General features: G+C 41.0%; 1 protein-coding gene across 8 annotated transcripts in view; it reads left to right on the forward strand.

Moving 5' to 3' along the window:
* Nucleotides 1-9,662, forward strand: part of LDB3 (LIM domain binding 3) — a 62,377-nt gene extending 52,715 nt beyond the window's left edge. For all 8 annotated transcript variants that reach the window (XM_066243948.1, XM_066243952.1, XM_066243949.1 and 5 more), the window contains 2 exons: nucleotides 1,139-1,254; nucleotides 6,881-9,662. In XM_066243948.1, coding sequence (XP_066100045.1) covers nucleotides 1,139-1,254; nucleotides 6,881-6,970 — 206 coding nt within the window. In that variant the 3' untranslated portion in view covers nucleotides 6,971-9,662. The remainder of the gene's footprint in view (nucleotides 1-1,138; nucleotides 1,255-6,880) is intronic.
* The last annotated feature ends 2,808 nt before the right edge of the window (nucleotides 9,663-12,470 follow it).

A 12,470-nucleotide genomic window follows, 5' to 3' on the forward strand; every position in this document is an offset into this window, starting at 1 on the left:
AGCCACTGTAAGAAAAAGCCAGCTGTGGCCGAGCTGTAGAGAGACTAGTACCCTTCTGGGGAAATGAAGGCTTTGTAAAAGTCATCATGCTTTTCTAGAAGAATCTGGAAGAGTTCTATAGTGAGGGCAGTACAGTTGCTACCTCTGTGACCCAGAGAAGGCAGCTCTTGTGGTGGAGAAGCACAGGACCTGGCCCATTGGGTTTCAGCCATGTGACTGGCGAGGCACTTCACTTCTTAGACCTCTAGTTTCCTCATCCACAAAATCAATCCAAACCAAATAGAAAAACAATAATAGTTCAATCTTCCAGAAATTGCAAAGCTTAATTGCATTCATTGATTTTTGACTCATTGATTCATCCATTCACTCATTCATTCAACATGTATTTGTAGATACTGACTTGTGTGCCAGGCACTGTGTTGGGAGTACAAAGACCTTGACTCTGAGATACCAGTAAATACTACCATCGATATGAGAATGCTTGGTAAACTATAAAGCATTATGCAAATAATATTTGGTATTATTATCTCTTTGTCCACATACCAACAAAGTACCTGAAATATTGTTTCCAGTAGTGAAAGTTTTTATTGAAACAAATGCCCAATAATGGAAGAATGACCAAGCAAAGAACATTCTATAACTATTTAAAATGTTAAGGGCTGTCATTTTTCCAAAATAAGCATAGCTGCTAAGAGATATATCTTTTTTTCTTACTTTTCAAAAATTATTGTGTGTGTGTGTATGTGTGTATGTGTGTGTGTGTGTGTGTGTGTGAGAGAGAGAGAGAGAGAGAGAGAGAGAGAGAGATATTTTCTGTTTGGGCTATGATAGGTGACAGAGACATAGGAGAAGATCACCCTGCAGAAAGTTGATGAGAGTTTGAGAAAGTGTTTTCAAATTAAACCAGCACAGGGCGGTGACTAAGCTTGAATATGCATAATACCAGTTCAAATTATTGGAAAGGGACAAAAATCTTGTAACTAAGTATTTTGTCTGCAAGATGACAAGTAACCAGTTGGATTTCACCCACTGTCCCTCGCCTAGTGATTTGGGGGGTTTCCTGGCGGTGAGTCGATCTGGCCAGAATGCTCCTCCTAGCCGGCCTGGATGCTGGTCCTTACTTTGCCTTTCGTTTCAGACTACATCAATCTGTTCAGCACCAAGTGTCACGGCTGCGATTTTCCTGTGGAGGCTGGTGACAAGTTCATCGAGGCCCTGGGGCATACCTGGCATGATACCTGCTTCATTTGTGCAGTATGTTTTTAACCTGGGGTCCTAAATTTCTGAGAAGGGGCAGGAGGGACCAAGTGGGCCAGATGACCAACACTGTACATCTTTTCAGCTCTGGCATTTTAATATTTTTATCATTTTTTAAAAGTTGGTGAATCTCATGATGCTTTGATTATGTTATAGTTAAACAAAGTTTTATTATAAACCAGTATGGCCTTGTTACTCTCCATTTCATTAAGGACAACAAAATGTCCCAGGATCTACCTCCCTAGCTTTATTCATAGTAGGTGGGAGCAGTGAATGATACTTGGACTTAAAGAGAGGCAGATGGCCTCCCATGGTTATAAGTTGTTTTAGATATGATAAAGCAGGCCTGACCTGTGGTGGCGCAGTGGATAAAGTGTCGACCTGGAACGCTGAGGTTGCCAGTTCAAAACCCTGGGCTTGCCTGGTCAAGGCACATATGGAAGTTGATGCTTCCTGCTCCTACCCTGTTCTCTCTGTCTGTCTGTCTCTTTCTTTCTCCTCTCTCTTAAAAATGAATAAAATTTTAAAAATCTTAAAAAAATGATACAATAAAGTGATTCAAGGGTTTCCCCCTAAATTTTCATGAGGAACACTAGATTGGAGCTTATTAACTAATTTCATGAAAAGCCGAGATAAAGTTTCTTTTGATACAACCTTTAGAAAGTAGGACTGAATATCATTTCATTTTTCTAAATGGTCTTGTGCTTGATATGTTGTTTCCAGGAGATAATCCCTAGATTAATTACTAACCATGTGCAATTTATTTCTGCTCAACAGCTGGGTTGAAAGATTGGCATTTTCCTTCCAAGGGCTTTGGGTTGAGGAGGGGACATGGCTATGAGACATTTAGATTCTGTTTAGAGTTAGCAAATAGCTATCCCTAATAAACCTTGAAATGATAGCCTGTCACTGACTAAACCTTATCTGGGAAAATTAATGTGCTACTACTATTTTTTTTTAAACCAGAGCTGATCAAGGTAAATTGTGGGAATATAAAAGACTGTATAGTTTAAACTTGAACTTTTATAGACTTATGACATAGGGTAACCCAAGTGTGAAGTTTGCTGCAATATACTCCAGGTTTCATAATCATTTCTACACTGCCCCCCCTGTTAGTGGGGAACACTGTATTTATTCTGTGATCCGTCTGCTAGGGCCACCATAACAAAGTACCATAAATTCATGGCTTCATCAACAGAAATTTATTCTCTTCCAGTTCTGGGGGCTACAAGTCCAAATTTAAGGCATCAGCAGGGCTGTGCTCTCTCTCCTAGATTCTGGTGTTTGCCAGCTATCCTTGCTGTTTCTTGGCTTACAATCATATAACTCCAGTCTCTGGCTCCATTGTCACATGGCTGTTTGCCGTCTGTGTGTCTGTGTCTTCACATGGCATTCTCCTTTATGTGTGTGTCTGTCTCTGTGCACTTCTCCTCTTATAAGGACGCTTGCCATACTGGATTAGGGTCCCATGCTACACTATGACCTCATCTTAACTTACATCTTAATTACATCAGCAAAGACTCTGTTTCCAAATGAGATCACTTCTGTGGTCCTGTGATGGGTGAGCTGGAAGTACTAGGGGTTCACTTCAACTGATGAATTTGGGGGAGACATGATTCAACTCATAACACTGATTTTCCAGATCTTTGAACAGATTCTCTAGTTGCTTTTTATATTCATTTAAGTATTAATATATCAGGGCTCCACTCCAAGGAGGAACAATAATATAAATATTCAGGCTTTGGGTTGTCCCTACAGAGCCACAGCTCAGCAAGGCACAGAAGATGCCTCTCTAACCCTTATGTTCAAGCCATGGCTTGTCCGACTCTAAGATGTTGGCTGCAAGTCAGGTTACCCAACTTCTAGAAGAATCCAAGAGACTTGGAGAAGATCCAGGGAAGACAATTGCCCAGAAGCCTGTTCTCCTAGGGAAGGCTGATGAGAAGTCTGTGATGCGTGGAAAGGGAACCATGGCAAAAGTGAGCATGGATCTGTTGCCTAGAGCCTACTGTGTTTAGCTGGGAGTCATGATAGCACAAATCCTGGAGGAAGACTTGAAGAAGCAGTAAAGCTTAGGGTTGTTCAGGCTGTGATTACAAATAAGTTTAGTCAGGTGTGAGACACCCATAGCACTGCCCAAAGGATCCATCCAAAGAAACCAGGAAAATCCCGTCCTTTGGAGAATCAACATGGAGAATCATTTCTGTCTTCCCACAATCTAGCTGTGTGTGGCACACAGTGTCCCATTAGGACATATCAAAGTAGAACACAGTTTTAAATTTTGGAAATCAATATTTTTGTTTTTTTTCTTTTTTCTTTAGAAATTAAATTTAATAGGGTAACATTGGTCAATAAGAATACATAGGTTTCAGGTAAACATCTCTATAGCATTTGAACTGTTGATTGCATTGTGTGCCCATCATACAAAGTCAAATCATTTTCTATCACCTTATATTTGTCCTTCTTTACTCCTCTCCTCTCACTCTCTTAGGTAACCACTTCACTTTTGTCTATGTCCATGAGTCTCAGTTTTATATCCCACCTATGTGTGAAATCATATAGTTCTTAACTTTTTCTAATTCATTTATTTCACTTAGCACAATGTTCTCAAAGTCCATTCATGTTGTGTAAATGTGAATATGTCATCGTTTCTTATGGCTGAGTAGTATTCCATTGTATATATGTACCACATTTTCTTTATCCAATTCTCTATCAAGGGACAGTTTGGTTGTTTCTATGTCTTGGCCACTGTGAATAATACTGTGATGAACAGGGAGTGCATGTGTCCTTGTGTACCAATGGGAAAACAGTACTTTAATTGGAAAACTTTGAGAGCTTTTTTTGTTCCTCTTTCTATCACTTTATATTTCCAAATCACTTTTAATGAGCATACCTTTTAATGTAACTTAAAAAAAACTAGTAAGAAAGGAAGATCAGGACTAGCTCTTCCAGTTAATGTGCTATTTTCTCCATCAGTCATATCTCAGGAGCACACATCCTTTAAGCTAATTCAAATTACTAAGTTTTAGGAGTACAAGAATATTCCAGAACTCCACCAACAAGGAATTTAGAATCTTGAAAGGAAAACAAAGTTAACATATACAAGCAGTTAAAGGACAGAACAAGACAGCATCTCTCTAAAGTCACAAGTTAGTACAATGAAGGTTTAGAAAGGGCAGCATGGGTCAAGATGAGGGTTTAACTCCTGTCTGCCTTCGACACTTGAGTTCCAGGGAAAGCGTTTGGGTCTTACATTACTGGGGAGAAGATGTCTTACTGGCCCCTTGTTTCCTCCAAGTTTAGTTGACTTCTAGCCCTTCCTCACTAGTGTGGGTATCAGGAGGGGACAGGTGGTGGTATAACTTTTGTGGGAAGTCCTAAGGGTGGCCGTACCTGGCCTATGTCATTGCCTTCTACTCTGTGGTCAGCACTGTCCATGGCCAGCACTCCGTATCAGCCAGGCCTTGAGTCTACTAGCCTGGGAGGTGGCATCCCTGCTATGCCCCTGTGCTGAGTAGGCTAGAAGCCTCCTCCACCATGAAGTCACCTTGCATCTTGCCTGCAATCTCCTGGCCCAGGACACTGAACACAGCGTCTCTATGACTGTTCCTGCCCTTAGCCCCATCTTATTTGTAAGCCACCTCTGAGGCTCTGGCCCTTCCTTACTCCTTGATCTTTAGTCTCCCAGTACCCTCTCCAGCCTGACTCATCCAAGCGTTCTCACAAGCAACCAGCACTGTTGCAGACCACCAGGCAGGGTTGATAGGCGTCTCCTTGCCAACTCGCTCCAGCGCTGCCTTTTTGTCTCCCATGACATCTGTCTCAGTTGGGTCTTGAGTGCCAACTTCCTGGACTTGACTCTGTTGTCATCAGCAGCTTGAGGCCATCAAAAAAGCCTGGTTACACTTAACATGATTCTATCCATCAGGGGTGTTTTCAGATACTTCCAGGTCACTGTCTTCCAGAGCTCATTGGCCACTCTGTGTGCTCCCAAGTATAACATCCTTAACTGGCCATCAGGGCTTTGCACATGGGGCCACCATGATGCCGGTTTTCTTCCCGATCTCTTGGAGCAGACACATGTTCACTGACCCAAGATCATCTCAGTAGAGTGATTTCTGTATCCCTATGCCTACCCATGCGTGGAAACTCCGCCTGCACTTCTTCATCCAATGCTAGTGTCCTGGGTGTGGCCTGCAATTCTACTCCCCATTAGGAAACCTCATTGCCCTCTCTGAGGCTGGGGCCAAGCCCAGCCAATGTGACTTACCAGCTGACTGACATATGGGCATTATTGCACACCCAGGGTCATCGTACATATTAGTAGTCTAAAAATCTTGGAGGACTACTTCTACACAAGTTTGTAAACCCAGAACAATTTCAAGTAAACATAGTCCCTCTCTGCTGTGAGCTGTAAAGAAAATGAGCTTGAACTGGAGTTTTACAAACCTGGACGTGGGCACCTAGGTTCCCAGCTCTCCAGCTTACTCGGTACATGACAAGACACTTGAGCTCTCTGAACCTCAGTTTTTCCCGTTGTGAAATGGAGAGAAGTCCTATATATCCCATAAGGTTTTGTGAGAATTAAATGAGATCATGTCCATAGAGTGTCTGACGTCCTGCTTGGCCCACAGTACCTCCACAAGTTTCACTTAGCTCCCTCTGTCAGTGGTGTCTCCATCTTCAATCTGTGCCCATAAGTAGCCATCATGGGGAAATAATATCTTGCCTCTTCTTTTCCTATAACATTTCCCTGCATTCACTTCTCCATGTTCAGTTTATCTTTCTCATGATGTCATTCCATATGGAAAAAATGTATTTAACTGTAAAAATGTATTTAACTTTCTCCCTCTTAAGAGAAGTTTCAGTGGTTTTCAGTTTTTAGCAGAGCACACATTGCCTTCTTGTCGGTGAAGTAGTTTCTGCAAGATACAATTTTCCCGAGTGGGGTTACTGGGGTACAGGACAGGCACACCCCCTACAGGAGACTAAGCCAACCCATGTGGCCCCAACAGTACACAGACAGGCCTGATCCCCTTTTGAGATCTCTGGCTTTTGATGACTCTTTTTTTCCCCTACTTTTTTGCTACAGTTATATAAGGTTAAAGGTGATAAGCTAGTGAGGGTTTTGTTCTGTTTTGGTTTTTTATTTTACTAAATTAATAGGTTTCTCGTGGTATTTATGGAGGTCTTCTTTTTCCTTTAATTATGAGTGAGGATAATTTTTCTGATGTGTTTGCTCGTTTACTGATGGTATTTCTTTAGATGTTAATAACCTCAGTGGATACTGACTTACAAATTTGTATTGGTTCTTATTCAGTTTTAGATTGCATCAATTGGTCCTCATGTGTATTTTCATCTATTCCATTACATGTAATTAATGTAATTTAATGAGTTTTGCTCCATGTTCTGCTTTGAAAGTTTTAAATTTTATACAGTTTAACTCATCTGGTCTGCTCTTGTTGTCAAGAATTTATAGTGGGGAGAGTTAGGCTGTTGCCTTTCCTCTCATCTGCAAAAGACAGTGCTTTTTCATAAAGGGGTGACTGAAATCTTTTGCTCATTTTTTCCCCACCTCATGGCCTGCAAGGCCCTGTCTCACACAGGTCTGTTTTCTGTCCAGGTCTGCCATGTGAATCTGGAGGGGCAGCCATTCTACTCCAAGAAGGACAAGCCCCTGTGCAAGAAGCATGCTCACGCCATCAATGTATAGGGACCCAGAGAATCTGATGTGGACAGGCGGGAAGCTGCTCCTGCCTCTGACGACAAAGGGTTCAAGAAGGTTGATGTGTTTTTTGGAGGAGAGGGGGAGACAGGAAGCAACCGAGCTCTTTTGAAGTATAATTTTAGTCCTTTCTTCTCTATACAGATTGTGTATTTGCATAGTTCAGACTAGAAGCCAAATGAAGATTCCTAAACCAAGCTAGTAATTAATCCAAGACGGGAATTGTACTTCAGGCGTTTAGGACAGAATTCCAAGAACTCAAAAGTTGAAAAACAAAAAGTAACTTTCCCAAAGTTACTTTTTGAGGTCAGCAGAGCAGGGAAAGAGTTCAGGGCAGTTACAGGGAATCTGAAACATTCTCTGGAGTTCTTTCGAGTTCCTCTGGCAAACAAAATAAAGTGCCAAACAGTCTGTGCTGCAGGGTATTTTTAGAGCCAGAGCTGAGAGATTGTTAGCTCAGACCTATTGGGCTTTCCTCACCAAAAAAGGAAGTGTTATTCCATTATTAGAGTCATGGGGCTACCTCTGAGCATCATACTTTAGACCTTGAACATGCTCAATAATTCTAAAGGGAGCCCAGATGTGCAGAGCGATGCCTTCTGGGAGCCAATGGGCAACTGGCCAGGATTCAGGAAGGCTTCTGGCTCCCAGTGCTGACAGCTGAGGGGAGGTGGGCTTTTCAGTGCCCCACTTTCTGTCTGAAACACCCAAATTCTCAGAAGGCTTAGCTCTATTTTGAATTGTGACAGGAAAGTTAAATTGGTTTTATCCCAGTTTTGCTTTGTTGTGTGTGAGAGAGATTGTATGACAACTCCAGGTTGGTTCTGTTCGGCCTTTGTTTTGCTTGATGAGGTTCATTATTGTGAATGTTTGGTCACGTGCATGTATCTCATGCCTGGTCCTGTGCTCACTTGTGAAGTCTTCCTCAGCACTGGCTTAGGGGCCCATGGGAAAGGAGAGAGAGATGGTGTCTGAAACAGGCTGTGAGAACATGCCCAAGACTCTGGGTGGGGACAGGAGCCTTACCTTCTGCCAGCCTCGGCCACCAGTGTAGATGGGCAGGACACCCCACCCCAGATCAGCACCATTCTTCTCAGATGTTTCTCTAAATGCAGCACACTGCTTAGGCACCATTGTGTTAACTGCTCAGTTGCCATTGGCTATATTTTGAAAACGTAATAGGTGGGTTGATTTAGCAATTATTTAAATATTTATTGAAGTAGACTTGAGTCTTCAAACTTCTTTAAAATATTAGCGATAGTTTGTGTTAAGTAAGAATTTTGAAGCTGTTTAGGGATAAAGAGAGCAGTTTTAGTTTCTGAGGCTGGAAATGGTGCAGTCGCTTTCCCTTTTAGGAAGTATTGTTAGTATGCTCATTGAACATGGCATTGAAATTAGCAGTTGAGTGGACATTTCTCACTTGAACACAATACTTAGGCGCTCTTCCAACTTACTGCTATTCTCTTCTCACTTCTGTTTTGGATTTTCTCTTTGCATGCTTGGAATACTTCATGAGAGTGCATTAGAATACTTTTCTTCTGAGCTGAGCTTCTAGGGGACTACTTATGTACCCGAATGTCCCCTCTCCCCAAGGGAGAGGGAAGCAGCTAGATATGTCCCTAGCAGGAAGCTTGTGTTTCTTTCCAAGGTGAAGCCACCAGTGTCCCCATGGGAGCACCAGGAGGGATATACATGTGCTCCTGCCACAAGGCCCTTTTGTAACTTGGTGCTGTGAGCAAATGAATATAAAACACCAGGCAGGGTAAAACCTGCAGGGAGTGCCTGGAGACTTTTCAGGGGTTGCAAGGACTTTGGAGCATTCTATTATTTTTGGAAGGTTCAAATATACAGGGACAAGGAGGTTGCTGACTATACAGAAAGGCTCTAGGTAGATTTTCTCTAAAAACTAACTAACTAACAAACCCCTACTATTAAATTATCAGGGACTGGTCATGAGGAAAGGGAAAAAGTTTCCTAGTTAAATTTCCAAAAATATCTTTCAAAGGGTTTATACACACACACACACACACACACACACACACTCACTCTCATGTGTGGTCATTAAAAAGTATATGATCATTAAAAAGAAAAGTGACATATCTCAAAGGATAACTTCATGGTCAGTTATTGAATCAATTTTTCTGTATCTCAGAGTTAGTGTAGATTCTCAGGGACTCTTTTATTTACAAAAACACAAAACAAAAAAATATTTTTTTTAAAGGTAGCAGAGAAAGGAGGTAGTTTTGAATATGGCTTCCCCTGTGTTTGTAAGTTTGGCATAGGGTCCGGGTTAAGGTTGTATCTATTTTATGTTAACATCATGGATGGCCTTCAACACTAAATACAATTTCTAATAGTTCATAGTGGGAAGTACATTTTGGTTCTGCAGTTTTTGTCTCCTTGTTGTTGACATTTACTTAATACTTATAAACATTAATTTTTTGTAACTGAATGGCTGTACTTGCAGTGTTTGTGTTAGGAATCTAGTTTTTATAATATTAACTTTTCAAACCATGTAATTTGGCTTTGGGATTCTTCTTTTTCAATTTGAAGTCTTCAGAAGTGGAATATAGTGTGTTAGAGGTGTGCACAAAAATATTTTGCATGTATTTCTTTTTATGCCCATGTGCATTCTACTTTTTAGCAAAATAAAACTGAAAAAAGACTGTCCAAATCCAAAGTTTTCCGTGTAAAGTTTTTTTTATGTGACACCAAAAGCAGGGTTTTTCCATTTGGCCACAAGTAAAAGTTCGAGACAAAACACCTTATGGAGAAGAAACATACAACTCAAGTGCTCTGTTGGCTGTGTGGCCCAGAGGCAGTTTGTATGTGAATAATACAAATAATGCATACAAAACACATTTCCCAGGTAAATAATAAACTGAAGACCATGATTTGCGTTTTCTTTCTGTTTTTTTTTTCTTTTTAAGTGAGAGGAGGTGAGGTACTAAGACAGATTCCCACATACATCCCAACCAGGACCTACTTGGAAATCCCCATCTAGAGCTGATGCTTGAAATCAACCGACCTATCCTCAGCACCTGGGGCTGAGGCTCGAACCAGTTGAGCCACTGGCTGCAAGAAAGGAAGAGAGAAAGAAGGGGGAGAGGGAGGAAAGGAGAAGCAGATGGTCATTTCTCGTGTGTGTCCTGACTGGGAATCAAACCCAGGAGGTCTGCATGTGGGGCCGATGCTCCACCTGCTGGACCACCAGCCAGGGCCTACCTTTTCTTTTTAGAAATGTTTATTTATTTAGCTACTTGGCGATTAAATATTTCATATTTATGTTTATGCTTCTCTAAATGGCTTCATTTCTAGAGAAGTCACTATGTTTTCTTCCATTTTTACTTTTGAAATAAGCTTAGAGAAAAACCCTCATGTAGCATTTAAGAAAAAAAAATAACGAAGACCCTTCTGAGAGTGTCATGCCTAACAAAACCAATTATTTTTCAAGGTATTCTGTTTCTAGGCATTACTTGGAAAGAAAGAGAATTTTTTCATTATCTGATTTTCATCTCTTGAATCAGATTTTGAAAGAGCTGTGCAATTCCAAGCAGAAATAAAATCTCATTATTTTAGTACTTTTTAAAGCTGTAGCAGTTTTTTAAATAGGTGCTGGAGGAAAACAGGGCTCACAGAGTCATAGAATTTAAATTTGAAAGGACTCTAAGAGATCATTTAGACATTTTCTAGCTGAGGGAGCTGAGGCTCAGAAAGGGGAAGTGGATTCCTAGCATACAGCCAGCTGGGAGATGCTGGTGCGATGGAATAAACATGGACTTGGACAAGGTAATCCAGGGTTTATATCAAGGCTGATCTAATACTACCTAAGTAATACTGGGAGAGTGTCCCCAAACCTGCCTATTTACCTAAAAATGAAGGTAACAACACTTGCCTCACAGTGATATTTTGTGAACCAAATGCAGTAACTTTTGGGAGAAAATTGCAATACGAATGTTAGTTATTGTTATCACTAACAGAGTGTGGTCAGAACCCAAAGCCTTTACTCCTGCTGCATTTTCTTAACTCTTCCAATTTCTCCAGCCAGAAAAAATACACTGGGGAAACCAGAAGCAAGAATAAATATTACACAAATAGCCCAGAAGTCTGAACCACATAGATCAGAATTACTACTGTTAATTATACTACTACTAACATACTGGTCCGTGGGGCATACATTCCAAGACCCCCAGTGGATGCCTACATATACTGACTCTTATACATTCATGGTTTTTCCTATGTATATGTACTTGTGATAAAGTTTAAGTTACAAATTAGGCACAGTAAGAAATTAAACAATAATAAAACGGGCCAATTACAACAATATACTGTGATGTTATGTGAACGTGGCCTCTCTCATAATATCTTACTGTACTGTGCCTGCCGTGTGGATATGCTGCACAAAAGGATGACTCACGGCTCAGGTGAGGTTTCATCATGCAACTCACACCGATAGAAACTTTTAAGTTGTTTATTTCTGGAATTTTCCATTTAATATTTTCAAAGCACAGTTGACTGCAGATACTGAAACCACAGAAAGCGAAACCATGGAAGGACCGGGGACTACTGCACCTTTTACTAAAATTTCTGTCCTCTTCTGATGGCTTGTGTACCGAATGAAAATTGTTTAGTTTGCTCACTTATTCACTATTTCAGCAAATATTTATGGAAAACCTACTACGTGTCAGGCACTGCTCTGGAAACTGGGAACATGATCGTGAATAAAATAGACAAAATACAGTCTTTTCATGGAACTTTGATTCTAGTGGTTTGGAATCAGCCAAACAAGATAAATAGCTAAATTAAGATGGATTAGTTCTGAGCAGAAAATTTTTGACTATTGAAAGCTTCTGAGGAAGAAGAAAATCTTACCTTTTGCGACAACATGGATGGACCTGGAAACTATCATGTTAAGTGAAATAAGCCAGGCAGAGAAAGAAAAATATCATCTGACTTCACTCATTTGAGGAATCCAATGAACAATGTGAACTGAGGAACGGAACAGAAGCAGAGGTGGGATCAAAGGGACCAGAGGGAGAGTGGTCAGAGGGAAGGTAGAAGAGAAGATGGGATCAGAGAAGGGAAAGAGATTAGTGAAATTATATATACATAACACAGCATTATAGAGAACAGGACAGCAAATCCCGGAGGGAAGGGGGAAGGCGTTGGGGCATGGGGGGGGGGGGCTGAGGGGAACACGGGGGTGGGGGGAGGTATATTCGGTGGGACACTTGAATCTATGTAAACACAATAAATTAAAATCATAAAAAAAAGAAAGCTTCTCGACAGGATAAACTGTCATTCAGCTGGGCTTACACTCCTTAATAATAAAGGCATGGCATGAGGAATGGGTTTTGGATCAAATGTCAGAAAAATAGCCACATATGCTCTTCACCCTAGATTAACAACATACACACATGAGCTGTGTGAGCACTCAGTCCCTCAATACAGAAACCTGTTTAGCTTATTTGAGGACAGACTAGTTAAC

This window comes from Saccopteryx bilineata, chromosome 9 (assembly GCF_036850765.1).
Source record: "Saccopteryx bilineata isolate mSacBil1 chromosome 9, mSacBil1_pri_phased_curated, whole genome shotgun sequence".
NCBI classification, from domain to species: Eukaryota; Metazoa; Chordata; class Mammalia; order Chiroptera; family Emballonuridae; genus Saccopteryx; species Saccopteryx bilineata.